We start from the raw sequence: 13,055 nt of genomic DNA on the forward strand, positions 1-13,055 counted from the left end.
CTCTACTTGGTATTTACCCACAAGAAATATGAGCCATAACATGAGTAGACATATGCACACCAATGTTCATAGCAGCATTATATACAATAGCAATAAATGGAGACAGCCTAAGTGCCCATCAAATGCAGAATGGATAAACACCAATGTTCATAGGTATATTCATTTGGTATATCAGGAGACAATGATACTGCAGAGGAGAGCAAAAGTAGAGAGAAAGGAAGATTATTTTGTAGAGAAGAGTGGATGGAATTAAGCTCTCAAGAGGAAGAACCTATTTAATTTAGGCAATAACACAGAAGGAAGTAGTTGAAGACTATGAGGGTTGGATAATAAACTATCTTGTGGCTTTATATTCTCAGTGAAATACCTGTGTTATGAAGCACTTCAGAGTGAGTTAGTCAAATTGGTTACCAATAAATCATCTTGACAAAGAAAAATGTAATGATAGTTGCAATTAAGGAAGTTTTAAAAAGCTAACAGCCTCTAAAACAAAAGTAGGAAAATCATAACTTGGAGAGTGAAATAGTTTGTGCTATTGATCTGAGAAAAGATATAATGATTGTAATTTATTTTTAAATGCCTCATCATAGACACTATGTTATAAATATCTGTGTTGATTTGAGCTTCACTTTAGGGCAGGCTGTTACTTGCTCTGATCAGATTTCCGCATACCAGGGTTGTTGTTGTTGTTAGGTGCCATCAAGTTAGTACGAACTCATAGAGACCTTATGCACAATAGAATAAGACAATGCCTAGTCCTGGGCCAACCTCCCAATCATTGTTACGCCTGAGACCATCACTGCTGCCACTATGCCAATATATCTTATTGGGAGTCTTCCTCTTTATCCTTCTCCAGGGACTGGCCCCTCCTGACAACATGTCTGAAGTATGAGAGATGACATTTGGCCAGCCTGATGGCCAAAGAGCACATACAATACAGACTTGTTTGTTCTTTTGGCGGACCATGGTATTTTAATATTCTCGTCCAACACCCAAACTCAAGTGCATCAATTCTATGGTTTTCCTTATTCACTCTCCAACTTTCACATGCATATGAGGTTATTGAAAATACCATGGCTTGGGTCAGGCTCACCTTAGTCTTCAAACTGACATCTTTTATCTTCAACATTTTACAAAAGGTCTCGTGCAGAAGATTTGCCTAATGCAATATGTCATTTGATTTCTTGACTGTTGCTTCTATGTGTGTTGATGGCTGATCCAAGAAAAATGAAGTCTTTGGCAATTTCAATCTTTCCCCCATTGATATGGATGATGTTTATTGGTCCAGTGGTGAGGATTTTTGCTTTCTGTACATTGAGGTGCACTCCATAATGAAGGTTGTGGTGTTTGATCTTCATCAGTAAGTATTTTGAGTCCTCTTCACTTTCAGCAAGCAAGGTTGTATCATCTGCATATCGCAGGTTGTTAATGGGTCTTCCTCCAACCTTGATGCCATGTTTTTCTTCATACAATCCAGCTTTTCAGATTATTTGCTCAGCATATAGATTGAATAAGTATGGTGAAAATATACAACCCTCACACGTATCTCTCCTGATTTTAAACCATTCGGTGTTCCCTTGTTCTGTTTGAACAACTGCCTCTTGGTCCATGTACAGGTTCCTCATGAGGACAATTAGTATTCCAGAATACTCATACTTTGCAATGTTGTCCATAGCTTGTCATGACCCATACAATTGAAAGCCCTTGCGTAGTCAACAAAGCACAGGTCAGCATCTTTTTGATATTCTCTGCTTTCAGCCAAGATCCATCTGACATCAGCAATGATATCACTCATTCCATGTCCTCTTCTGAAAACAACTTGAACATTTAAAAGTTCTCTATCAATGTATCTTTGTTGCCATTTTTGTATGATCTTTAGTAAAACTTTACTCTCATGGTATCATTCCACTGGATAACCTCTCTTTGGAATGGGCACAAACACAGATCTCTTCCAGTCAGTTGGCCAGGTATTTGTCTTCCAAAATTCTTGACACAGTTAAGTGAGGCCTCCAGTGCCCCATCAGTTTTCTGAAAGATTTCAGTTTGTATTGCATCAAATCCCAGAGACTTGTTCTTTGCCAATGCCTTCAGTGAACCTCAGACTTCTTCCTTCAAGATCATTGGCTCTTGATCATTTGTTACCTCTTGAAATGATTGAACATTGACCATTTGTTTTTGGTACAGTGACTTTGTATATTCCTTCTATCTTCTTTTGATGCTTTCTACATCATTCCATAATTTGCTGAAAGAATCCTTCAATACTGCAAGTTGAGGCTTGACATTTTTCTTCAGTTCCCTCAGCTTGAGAAATGCTGAGTGTGTTCTACACTTTTGATTTTCTAACTCCAGGTCCAGGTATTTGACTTTGTCTTCTCAAGCTCACCTTTAAATTTTTTTTCTTGAGTTCTCATACCTCCTCACTTCTTCCATTTGCTTTAGCATGTCAACACGGGAGAGCAAGTTTCAAAGTCTGCTGATATCCATTTTGGTCTTTTCCTTCTCTCATGCCTTCTTAATGGCATTGTGTTTTCCTGTATGATGTTCTTGATGTCATCCTACAACTTTTCTGGTGTTTAGTGTCTAATGCTTCAAATCTGTTCTTAAAATGATCTCTAAATTCAGGTGGAATATGTTCATGGTCTTATTTTAGCTCTTGTGGACTTGTTTTCATTACCTTCAACTTCATCCTGAATTAACATATGAGCAATTGATGGTCTGTTCCACAGTCTGCACCTGGCCTTGTTTTGGCTGATGATATGGAGCTTTTCCACCATCTCTTTTCACAGAGGTAGTCAATGTGATTTCTGTGTATTCTGTCTGGTGAGGTCCATGTGTATAGCTGTCTTTAATGTTGTTTGAAAAAAGGTATTTGCAATGAATGAATCATTGGTCTTGCAAAATTCTATCATGCAATCTCCAGCATCAGTTCTATTACCAAGGTCGTGTTTTCTAAGACTGATCCTCTCTCTCTGTTTCCAACTTTTGCATTCCAATCATCAGTAATTATCAATACTTCTTGATTCCATGTTTGATCTATTTCAGACTGAGAAAGTTGGTAGAATTTTTCAATTCATCATCATTGGCTCTAGTGGTTGGTATGTAAATTTGAATAATAGTGGTATTGACTGGTCTTCCTTTTAGGCATATGCATATTATCCTGTCACAGTGTTGTACTTCATGACTGATCTTGATGTGTTCTTTTGGATGATAAAGGTGATGCCATTCGCTTTCAATTTGTCATTCCCAGCATAGGAAACCATGTGATTGTCACATTTAAAATGGTCTATACCAGTTCATTTCAGCTCACTAATGTCTAGGATATTGATGTTTATGAGTTCCATTTCATTTTCTTTTGCCAATTTTCCAATTTTCCTAGATTCATATGCAGTACATTGCATATTCTGATTATTAATGGATATTTATAGCTGTTTTTCTTCATTTTGAGTTGTTCTGCATCAGAAAATCAAGGTCCTGAGGGCATTACTTCATTTGTGCCATCACGGTCAACTCTACTTTGAGAAGGTAGATATCCTGCAGTCGCATTTTGAGTATCTTCCACCCTGAGGGGTTCATCTTCTGGCACTATATATGACAATGTTTTACTACTATTCATAAGGTTTTTGGTGACTAAATATTTGGAAATAGTTCGTCTCTCCTTCTTCCTAGTCTGTCTTTCTCTGGAAGCTCATCTGAAACCTGTCCACTTTGGGTGACCCTGCTGGCATTCAAAATACCTGTGGCAGAGCTTCCAGAATTACAGAAACTCACAGTCCACCACAGTATGACAATCTGACAAATGAATGGTTGGTCAGAAGAATTCACTCTATAAAGCTGCACTCCAGGGAAGCTGTGAAAAGTGTTTCTATTACCCATGTTTTGATCAACATTAGAACCTTCAAGTACAAGAATATCAGAAATGGGCTTTCATTGGAAAAATTATTTCTTCTAATCAGCATAATGAATATAAGCAATCAGCTTTTATTGGTTAAATTGTTAGTTTTCAATCCATGTGGATTAGTACACATATTTTGAAGTTACTTCCCACATTTTATACCCCATAGTTTATATGAATCTCTCATGGAACAAAAAAAAAAGGAAACAATTAAACATAGTGTCCTAAGATAGATACCTAATTGCTCTTGTGTTCAGTCTCTGGATAGAAAAATTTCTCCTTCTCTGGTGCCTACTTCTAAAGGTAACAGAGTTCTACCTCCATAATATTATCATGTGAGCTTCCAGGAAATTTTTCAATCAAGATAAACCTTGGAACTTTATAGAAAAGGACTTAAGACTTTCTGAAATTCATGACTTACAGATACTGAGGAGTTGGTTTGAATTTCCTTACCATAGGTATTTTTGTAATTATTGTGATGTGTGGCAGAATTTGGACTGTAATTTTTTTTTCTTTATTATTATCTGTTTAAGAGGATTGTGAAGGAGTAAATACCTACAAACAATTTGGGTCAGTAGCTTCCTTCTTTTAACCAGTGAGAATGTAAAAGTGGTGCAGAATCAAATTAACTTAGCTCTGTTCACAAGAAAAGTTATGGTTTAAGATCTGTTAGACAAAAAGACGCTGTGTAGAATATTCATTCAGTGTCTGATTCAACCTTTGTCATTTATCCTTTGTCCCTGACATTTAAAATTATCCAAATACTGCAAGTAACCATCAGCTATGGGAAAACAAAACAAAACAAAGAAGGGATATGTATATTTGTTGCTGTTGTTGAGTTTTACAAAAAGAAAGAGGGAGAGAAATAGAGGGAGAGAGAGCACACCCTGGACTCCTGATGTGGCACTGTGGGATCAGCACTGGACTTTGAACCACAAGTGACTATTGTAAATGGTTTCATTTCCCTGATTTCTTTTTCAGAACTCTTTATTAGTGTAAAGGAATGCACCTGATATTTGTATGCCGATCTTGTAGCCTGCAACTTTACTGAATCTTTCAATTAATTCCAATAATTTTCTTTCTGAGTCCTTGGGATTTTCTACGTATAGTATCATATCATCTGCAAATGGAGAGTTTGACCTCTTTGCCAGTTTGTATGCCTTTAATTTCCTTTTCTTGCTTTATCTCTCTAGCTAAGACTTACAGAACACTGTTGAATAGGAATGGTGATAAAGGGCATCCTTGTCTGCTTCCTGTTTTCAAGGGGGAATGGTATCAGTTTCTTTTCACTGACAGTGTTGATAGCTGTTGGTTTTTCAAAAATACTCTTAATTATGTTGAGAAATTTCCACTCTATTCCTATTTTTTGAGAATTTTTATCAGGAATGGATGTTGGATTTTTTGAAATACCTTTTTTGTATCAATCAATATGATCATGTGGTTCTTTTCCTTTATTTTATTTATATGGTAGATTACCTTCATTGTTTTTCTAATATCAAACCATCCTTGCATTCCTGGTATGAATCCCACTTGGTAATGCTATATTATTTTTTTGATATGATTTTGGATTATATTGAGTAAGATTAGCTGAGAATGATTGCTATATTCATTAGGGATATTGGTCTACCTTTTTTTTTTCATGATGTCTTTGCCTGGCTTTAGTATCAGGTTTATGTTTGCGTCATAAAATATGGAGGTTTTCCATATTTTTAAAATATTTTTAAATAGTTTGAGTAGAATTAGTGTTAGTTCTCCTGTGTAATGCTATCTGTACCTGGACCTTTTTGGTTGAGAGTTTTTAAATGACCTGATCAATTTATTCATTTGTTATAGGTCTGTTCAAGTTTTCTACTTCAGTTTTTGTTAGTTTAGGTAGGTTGTTCCTAGAAATTTGTCTATGTATTATAGATTTTCAAATTTGTTGAAGTAAAATTCTTTGTAGGATTGTGTTATCCTGTTTATTTCCTTTGGTTCTGTTGTGATGTCACCTTATACAACTTATTTGTGCTGTTTATATCTTGTCCTTGTTTTCCTTTTAGATTTATCAGTGATTTATGGATTTTACTAATCTGTTCTAAGAACCTCTTATCTTGCTTCTTTCTATCAATATTTTGTTTTCTGTTTCATTTATTTCTACTCTAATCTTTTATTTCCTTTACTTCTGGTGGTTGCAGACTTAATTATTTTCTCCTATGAATGTATGGATAAAAGTTAAAATTTCACTTAATTAAGGGCCCCTGGTGTGATCTAGATGAGAACTCTAGTGGCACGGTGGGTAAAGAGCTCCACTTCTAACTCAAAGGTCAACGGTTCAAATCCACTAGTTGCTCTATGAGATAAAGACATGGCAGGCCGGTTCCTTTAAGATTTACAACCTTGGAAATCCTATGGGGCAGTTCTACCTGCCCTACATGATTGTCATGAGTCAAGTTCAACTCCAAGGCAATAAGTTTGATTTATTAGTTTAATTGGTTTATTTGTTTGTGTTTTTTTGGAGGGTGTTCTAAGGGAGGCCTGGCAGCACAGTGGTGAAAGTGCTCTGCTGTTTACCTAAAGGTCAGTGGTTCAAACCACTAGCAACTCTGAGAACAGAAAATATGGCAGTGTGCTTCTATAAAGATATACAGATTTGGAGTCCCTCTGAGGTGGTTTTGGTGGTGGTGGTGGTGTGCCTTGGAGTTGGTTCCGACTCATAGCAACCCTGAAAAGGGTTTCCGAGGCTGTAAATCTTTACAGGAGCATGAAGCCTCATCTTTCTCACCCAGAATGGCTGGTAGTTTGAACTGCTGACCTTGAGGTTAGCAGCTTGTCTAGTAACCACTACTATATTGAGTCCTGGTGTGGCGCTGTGGGTTAATGGACAACAAGATCGATTTGAACTCCAAGGTCGGTGGTTCAAGCTCACCAGCCATTTCTCAGAAACCCTATACAGGGTCGCTATGGGTCGGAACCAACTAGATGGCACTTAACAACAACAACTACTATGTGGTCATTATGGATCACAATCAACTCTAAGGTTTGGGGATTTTGTGTGATCAGTCGTGTTGCTGCATGAAGCACTGGACAGCAAGGTCAGTTTGAACCATAAGGTCAGTGGTTCAAATGTACCAGCTGCTCCTTGGAATCCCTATACAGAGTTGCTATGAGTCAGAACTAACTCCTTGGCACTTAACAACAACAATCAATTATATGCTTCTCACAGTAATTTTGTTTTCAGAAAAAGTAGTCTCTTTTGTTGTTTCAATGTGAATTTTTTATTTGTACAAATTACATTTTCAAAAGGGATTTAATTTATAAGTAGGAGTCTTAGTGTGACACTGTGGGTTAATGCACATTGTTTTGAACTGCAAGGTTGGAAGTTCAAGATCACCACCTGCTCCTTGGAAACCCTATATAGGATTGCTTTGGGTCTAAATCGACACGGTGGCATTTAACAATAACAACAACTGGCTATTATTTTAACAATATCTTAGTGATGATTTTCAGATAATAATTACTCACCCACCATTGATTTCTTTATATAATCTGTTTATATAAAGTTTATATAATCTGGTTAACTAGTCGGCAGCCAGTTTCAAGTACTAGTTAAGAAACATTTGAATTTGAGATACAAATGGTGACAATTTTATTGCTTTTATGAATTTTTGCCTGATCTAAATCCTGAAGATAAAAACTAGAATTCCTATTTTTAAAGTGAATTAAAAGAAATGGCCTTATATCCTGGTACAAATTTATGGGCCACTTGCTCTAGTGATATCAACTAATCATGAAAAATTATAAGAGTATATTAAGTAGATTTTTTTTTTTAAATGAGAAATGCCACAACTTGGTTCAAACCCTGCTTTATTATGTATCTTTTAAAATGCTTTTATTTTTTTGTTAAGAGTGCTTAGTCATTAGCTCCTTGCTAATCTAGTTTTCATGCTTTCCAAATACTCTCTGTTGTTCCCTAATGAAAATTTAAAGATTGAAATGTCATGGTACAAGTCCAGAAAAATTAGATATACAAATCTTGACATAGATCCGATATGGACTATTATCAAATCAATACTAAAAACTGCTTAATATTTGAACAATTAAACATATATTTTTATTACTTCTTGTGGTAATGCAGTTTAGTACTTAATGTTTCATTTTGATCTGTTTATATGTCATGTTGACAGGTTGCCTAAGAGATGGCCAACATTATGAAGAAGGATCAGTAATTAAAGAAAACTGCAATTCCTGGTAATGAATTTAAGTGGCATAGGACTGAATGCCACAGTCTGTGCATGTTTTCATTAAATACTAGAAATATTTATGAAACTAAACTTCTAGTTGAATAGATGAAAGCATAAGACATCACATATTTGTAGCTTCTTTGTAAGTTAGTTTAGTTTTAATGAATGTTGAAAATCTAATTATGAGTTTCTTTTAATGCTTGATTTTGTTGTTCTTGATAATGGGCATTCATAATTCAGGACACTTATAATAAGTATATCTCTTAATGATAAATTTCCAGATATATCACAGGCAAGTCAAACTTCTGGCAGCCCAACCGCAGTATAGAGAATAATAGCTTTGAAAACATAAACCCACAAAAACATATCCTAGTACAAATGTACTGATCTATGGTATAAATTATCTACTATTTTCAAAATTCAAGGAATACATGGCTATTTCATTTATTAATTACCTGTAGTAAAAGATAAGAGCATCTTGAGTGGTAGCTAATGTATGTGTTATGATTTATTTTTGTCAAGAATCAAATAATTATATGGCTAACATTAATCTAGGAATTCTGTTTTGTACCTTAACAATGTGTACTATTGTTACTAATTTTGAAATGTACTCAATAAGGGTCAGTCCATTTTTATTTTTTATTTTTTTCTGTCTTTGCAGTACATGTTCAGGACAGCAATGGAAATGTTCCCATCATGTGTGTCTTGTTCAACCAGAAGTAATTGACTATATCAATAAAGGAGACTATGGGTGAGAAAATCTTGCTTTATGGGTTTGCTGGTACTCCCAGTTATTCCTGTGGTTTCAAATGTTATAGTCCCTATCACTTCTACAAATGCTCATGATCTTAAAAAGAATTTGGGAGAGAAATGAGAATTTGAAAGACATGTGAACTTGGAAGACACAAGAAATAACATTAAATGATTAAAAAGACAGGGAAAAGATAGCAATTGTCTAGCACAGAGCAGAGTTATGGTGTGAGCGATGGAAGCAGAGGGAGCTACTTTGGATAAATGTTCCCACAAAATCAGGAGGTGGGCAGAATTTATTTATCCTTTTTAGTCATCTTTCCCTCCCCTTCTGTTCTGACTCAATCACATAGCATGTTTAGTATTGCCAGGTTAAATTCCTCCTTAAACTGGCAATATTTTATCTTGTTGTTGTTGTTGTTAAATGCCATTGAGTTGGTTCTGACCCGTAGCCACCCTCTAGAGGGTTTCCAAGGAGTGACTGGTGAGCTTGAACCACCAACCTTGCAGTTCAAACTGAATTTGCAGTTTAGCGCATTAACCCACAGCGCCACACCAGGACTCCATTGTATCTTGCTGATCCCCCAAATATCTAGTGTAGCTAGACAATTTCACTGAAATGACTGACATCTAACCAATTTCACTTGGAACTGAGTTAAAAGACAGGTTGAGACACTTGGCTAGTAAACTAAATATAGAGATGATTGACGCTTAATTATTGCAAATAACTGTCTGATGATCTTCTATAGACCAGTAAGTTAGGTGGTTCCTCCATATATATGGAAGGATTAAGATGTTGGTGCTAACACTGCTTTTGCTTTAAAGAACTGACAAGAAAGGTAGGCTAACTGGCATCTAGCTGTCTTAGGAATTTTCCTGTGACATTGAACAAATCTATGTGTACTCTTGGATAAACTATCAACACTCATGGAAGCAGCAGTCAAGAGATCAAACAATGTATTGCATTAGGCAAATCTGCTGCACAAGACCTTTTTAAAGTGTTGAAGAGCAAAGATGGCAGCTTGAACCATGGTATTTTCAATAACCTCATATGCATGTGAAAGCTGGACTGTGAATAAGGAAGACTGTACAAGAATTGATGCCTTTGAGTTATGGTGTTGGAGAAGAATAGTGAAAGTGCCATGGGCTGCCAAAAGAACCAATAGATCCATTTTGGATGAAGTGCAGCCAGAGTGCTCCTTAGAGGCCAAGATGGCCAAACTTTATCTCTCATACTTCGGACATATTGTCAGGAGGGACCACTCGCTGGAAAAGGATATCATGTTTGGTAAGATGGAGGGTCAGAGAAAAAGAGGAAGACCCCCGAAGAGATGGATTGGCCAAGTGGCAGCATCGATGGACTCAAGCATGGCAACAGTAGTGAGGTTGGCCCAGGATTAGGCAGTGTTTCGTTCTGTTGTGCATAAGGTCACTATGGGTCGGTACCCACTCGATAGCACCTAACATGTAGTGCTGTGGTTAATGGACCAGACAGCAAAGCCACTTGAACTACAAGGTCGGCGGTTCAAGTTCACCAGCTGTTCCTCGGAAACCCTACACAGGGTCGCTATGGGTTGGAACCGACTCGACAATACTTAACAATAACAACAATGTGTACTCTGGAGTCCTGGGTTAATATGCTGGACTGCAAAGTCAGTTTGAACTGCAGTCAGTGGTTCATGCTCATTATCTGCTCCTTGGAAACCCTATACAGGATCACTATGGATTGGAACTGACTTGACGGTACTTAACAACAACAAAAAATGTGTATTCTGCATATCATCTTCCATATTTCAAAATAAAATTTAGTGTAGGGGGATCTATTGTAGGCCAATTATTAAAGTAATCCTGAAATGTATATATTTTTTAATAGAAGTATTATTTCCTTCCACATATAAGACATAGGGTTCCCAGTAAGATGGAACACTGAATTTTAATATCCTCAAAGTCCCTCTTTTTGTGAAACTATGGAATATAGGAAATCATGTTTGTTTCCATTAAGTCTCTTAAACTGCTCTCACTTCCTGAGAACACAGGGAAAGGAAAATATGTGTATATGTTTCATAAACATATTTAGGTGGTAGCAACTTGAAAATAGTTTAGGTGTTTCTAGGAAAAAAGCAATTATGTTTCTCTGTGGTTTTTAAATCATTAACAGAACATCAGATTATGTGTCATTATGAGAAATTATCTGAACCAGATTTCTAAAAAGATTTAAATGCTCCACCTAAGAAGCATTTACTTCCAAGAAATGATAATAGAGCAGCCTACCTTCTTTTCCTTGTTACAGAATATCCTAGAGTATCAACTCTGAAATAATGTGGAAAGAAAGTACACATAAGAGTATAGAAGTTACAAATGCTGCCTTCCTTGGAAAGTGGAACTTACTTTCCTAGAATATCAATTGAACCACAAGGTCAGTGGTTCAAACCCACCAATGGCTCATCAGAAACTTATACAGGGTCACTAGGAGTCAGAACCAACTTAATGGCACTTAACAACAGCAATGTTTAAGAAACTTTGGTGTTGCCTTTTAGTAGTAAACATTACTAGACTCAAGTTACTTCTGATTGTTGTTGTTAAGTGCTGTTAAGTCAATTCTGACTCATAACAACACCATACACAACAGACTGAAACATTGCCCAATTTTGTATCATCCTCACTATTTCTGTCATGTTTGAGTCCATTGTTGTAGGCACCATGTTAATCTCTCTCCTTGGGGGTCTGTCTCTTTTTCATCTGATCATGGTGGTGGTAGTTATGTGCTGTGGAGTTGGTTCCAACTCATAGTGACACTGTTTAGAGTTTTGAGGCTCCAAATCTTTACAGGAACACAAAGCCTCATTTTTCTCCCTCAGAACAGCTGGTAGTTGCGAACTGCTGACCTTGAGGTTAGCAGCCCAACTCGTAACCACTATCCTACCATAGTTCCTTTTTCATCTGATAGATGATTTTCAAAGAATTGTAACAAAGGAAAATGCACAATAGAACAACAAAAGCAAAAATAATTAAGTAAATCAGACAAGCTATGAAGAAAAGAAGCAACTCTAAAATTATTTACTGTGGGAAAAGAAGTAAACTCTTTGCATTTGCAAGAAAATACTTATTCGTAGCTACCCTGTATTCCTGAAACTCAAATTGTTTTTATGTGTGAGTATATAATAAATGCCATTAAGCATATATTATGTGATTTTCTGAATAATATATTTTCAAATATACTACACTTTGCTTAAAACATGTATTTTCTATATCCTGGTAGGATTTTAAATCTGAATCTTTATTCATTCTCTATAACATAGTTCAGTGTTTATTGAGTCCCTTTATTATGTTTCAAGGCATCAATATCAATAAAATATGTTCCTTTGTGGCACTACTGGGAATGCAAATAAATAGTTGCTATCGTAAAGGAGTTTACCATCTAATTGAGGAGTCAAAATACTGTAATTTTGTGAAGGATTTCTAATTATGGGGCATTAAGCTTATATATGGGGAGCTCTGGTAGCTTAGTGGTTACGAATCGGGCTGTGAACCGCAAGGTCAGCAGTTCGAAACTACCAGCGGTTCCGCGGGAGAAAGATGAGGCTTTCTGCTCCCTTAAAGATTTACAGCCTCGGAAACCCTGTGCAGGGTCGCTATGAAACAACAACAACAACAAGCTTATATATATATACAAAATTGTGTTCTAAATAATAATCACCAATGGTATAAATGGAACGTATAACTAATTTTAGTTCTTTCCTGCTGTATAGTAAACCATTCCAGCTATTCAGTTGCTCACATCAGCAATTTTGGGAAAGACTCGCCTGAAACTCTGCTAGTCTTGTCTATGGTCACATATGTGTCTACAGCCATTTGGAGCCTCAGTTGGGTCTGGATTATCTAAAATAGCCTCATTCCCATCTCTGGTGATTGGTGCTAGTTGTGGGCTGGGCCATGTGACTTTACCTTTAGAGATTGTTGTTGTTGTCATTAGGTTCCATCAAGTCAGTACCGACCCATAGCAACCATATGCACAGCAGAACGAAACACTGCCGGATCCTGGGCCAACCTCAGTACTGTTGCCACGCTTGAGTCCATCGATCCTGCCACTTGGCCATTCCATGTCGTTGGGGTTCTTCCTCTTTTTCTCTGACCCTCCACCTTACCAAACATGATATCCTTCTCCAGCGAGTGGTCCCTCCTGACAATATGTC

General features: G+C 36.6%; 1 protein-coding gene across 1 annotated transcript in view; it reads left to right on the forward strand.

Moving 5' to 3' along the window:
* Positions 1-13,055, forward strand: part of TINAG (tubulointerstitial nephritis antigen) — a 142,167-nt gene that overhangs the window by 15,848 nt on the left and 113,264 nt on the right. Inside the window, exons 2-3 of the mRNA XM_006835724.1 lie at positions 8,056-8,119; positions 8,774-8,863. Coding sequence (XP_006835787.1) covers positions 8,056-8,119; positions 8,774-8,863 — 154 coding nt within the window. The remainder of the gene's footprint in view (positions 1-8,055; positions 8,120-8,773; positions 8,864-13,055) is intronic.

This window comes from Chrysochloris asiatica, unplaced genomic scaffold (assembly GCF_000296735.1).
Source record: "Chrysochloris asiatica unplaced genomic scaffold, ChrAsi1.0 scaffold00019, whole genome shotgun sequence".
NCBI classification, from domain to species: Eukaryota; Metazoa; Chordata; class Mammalia; order Afrosoricida; family Chrysochloridae; genus Chrysochloris; species Chrysochloris asiatica.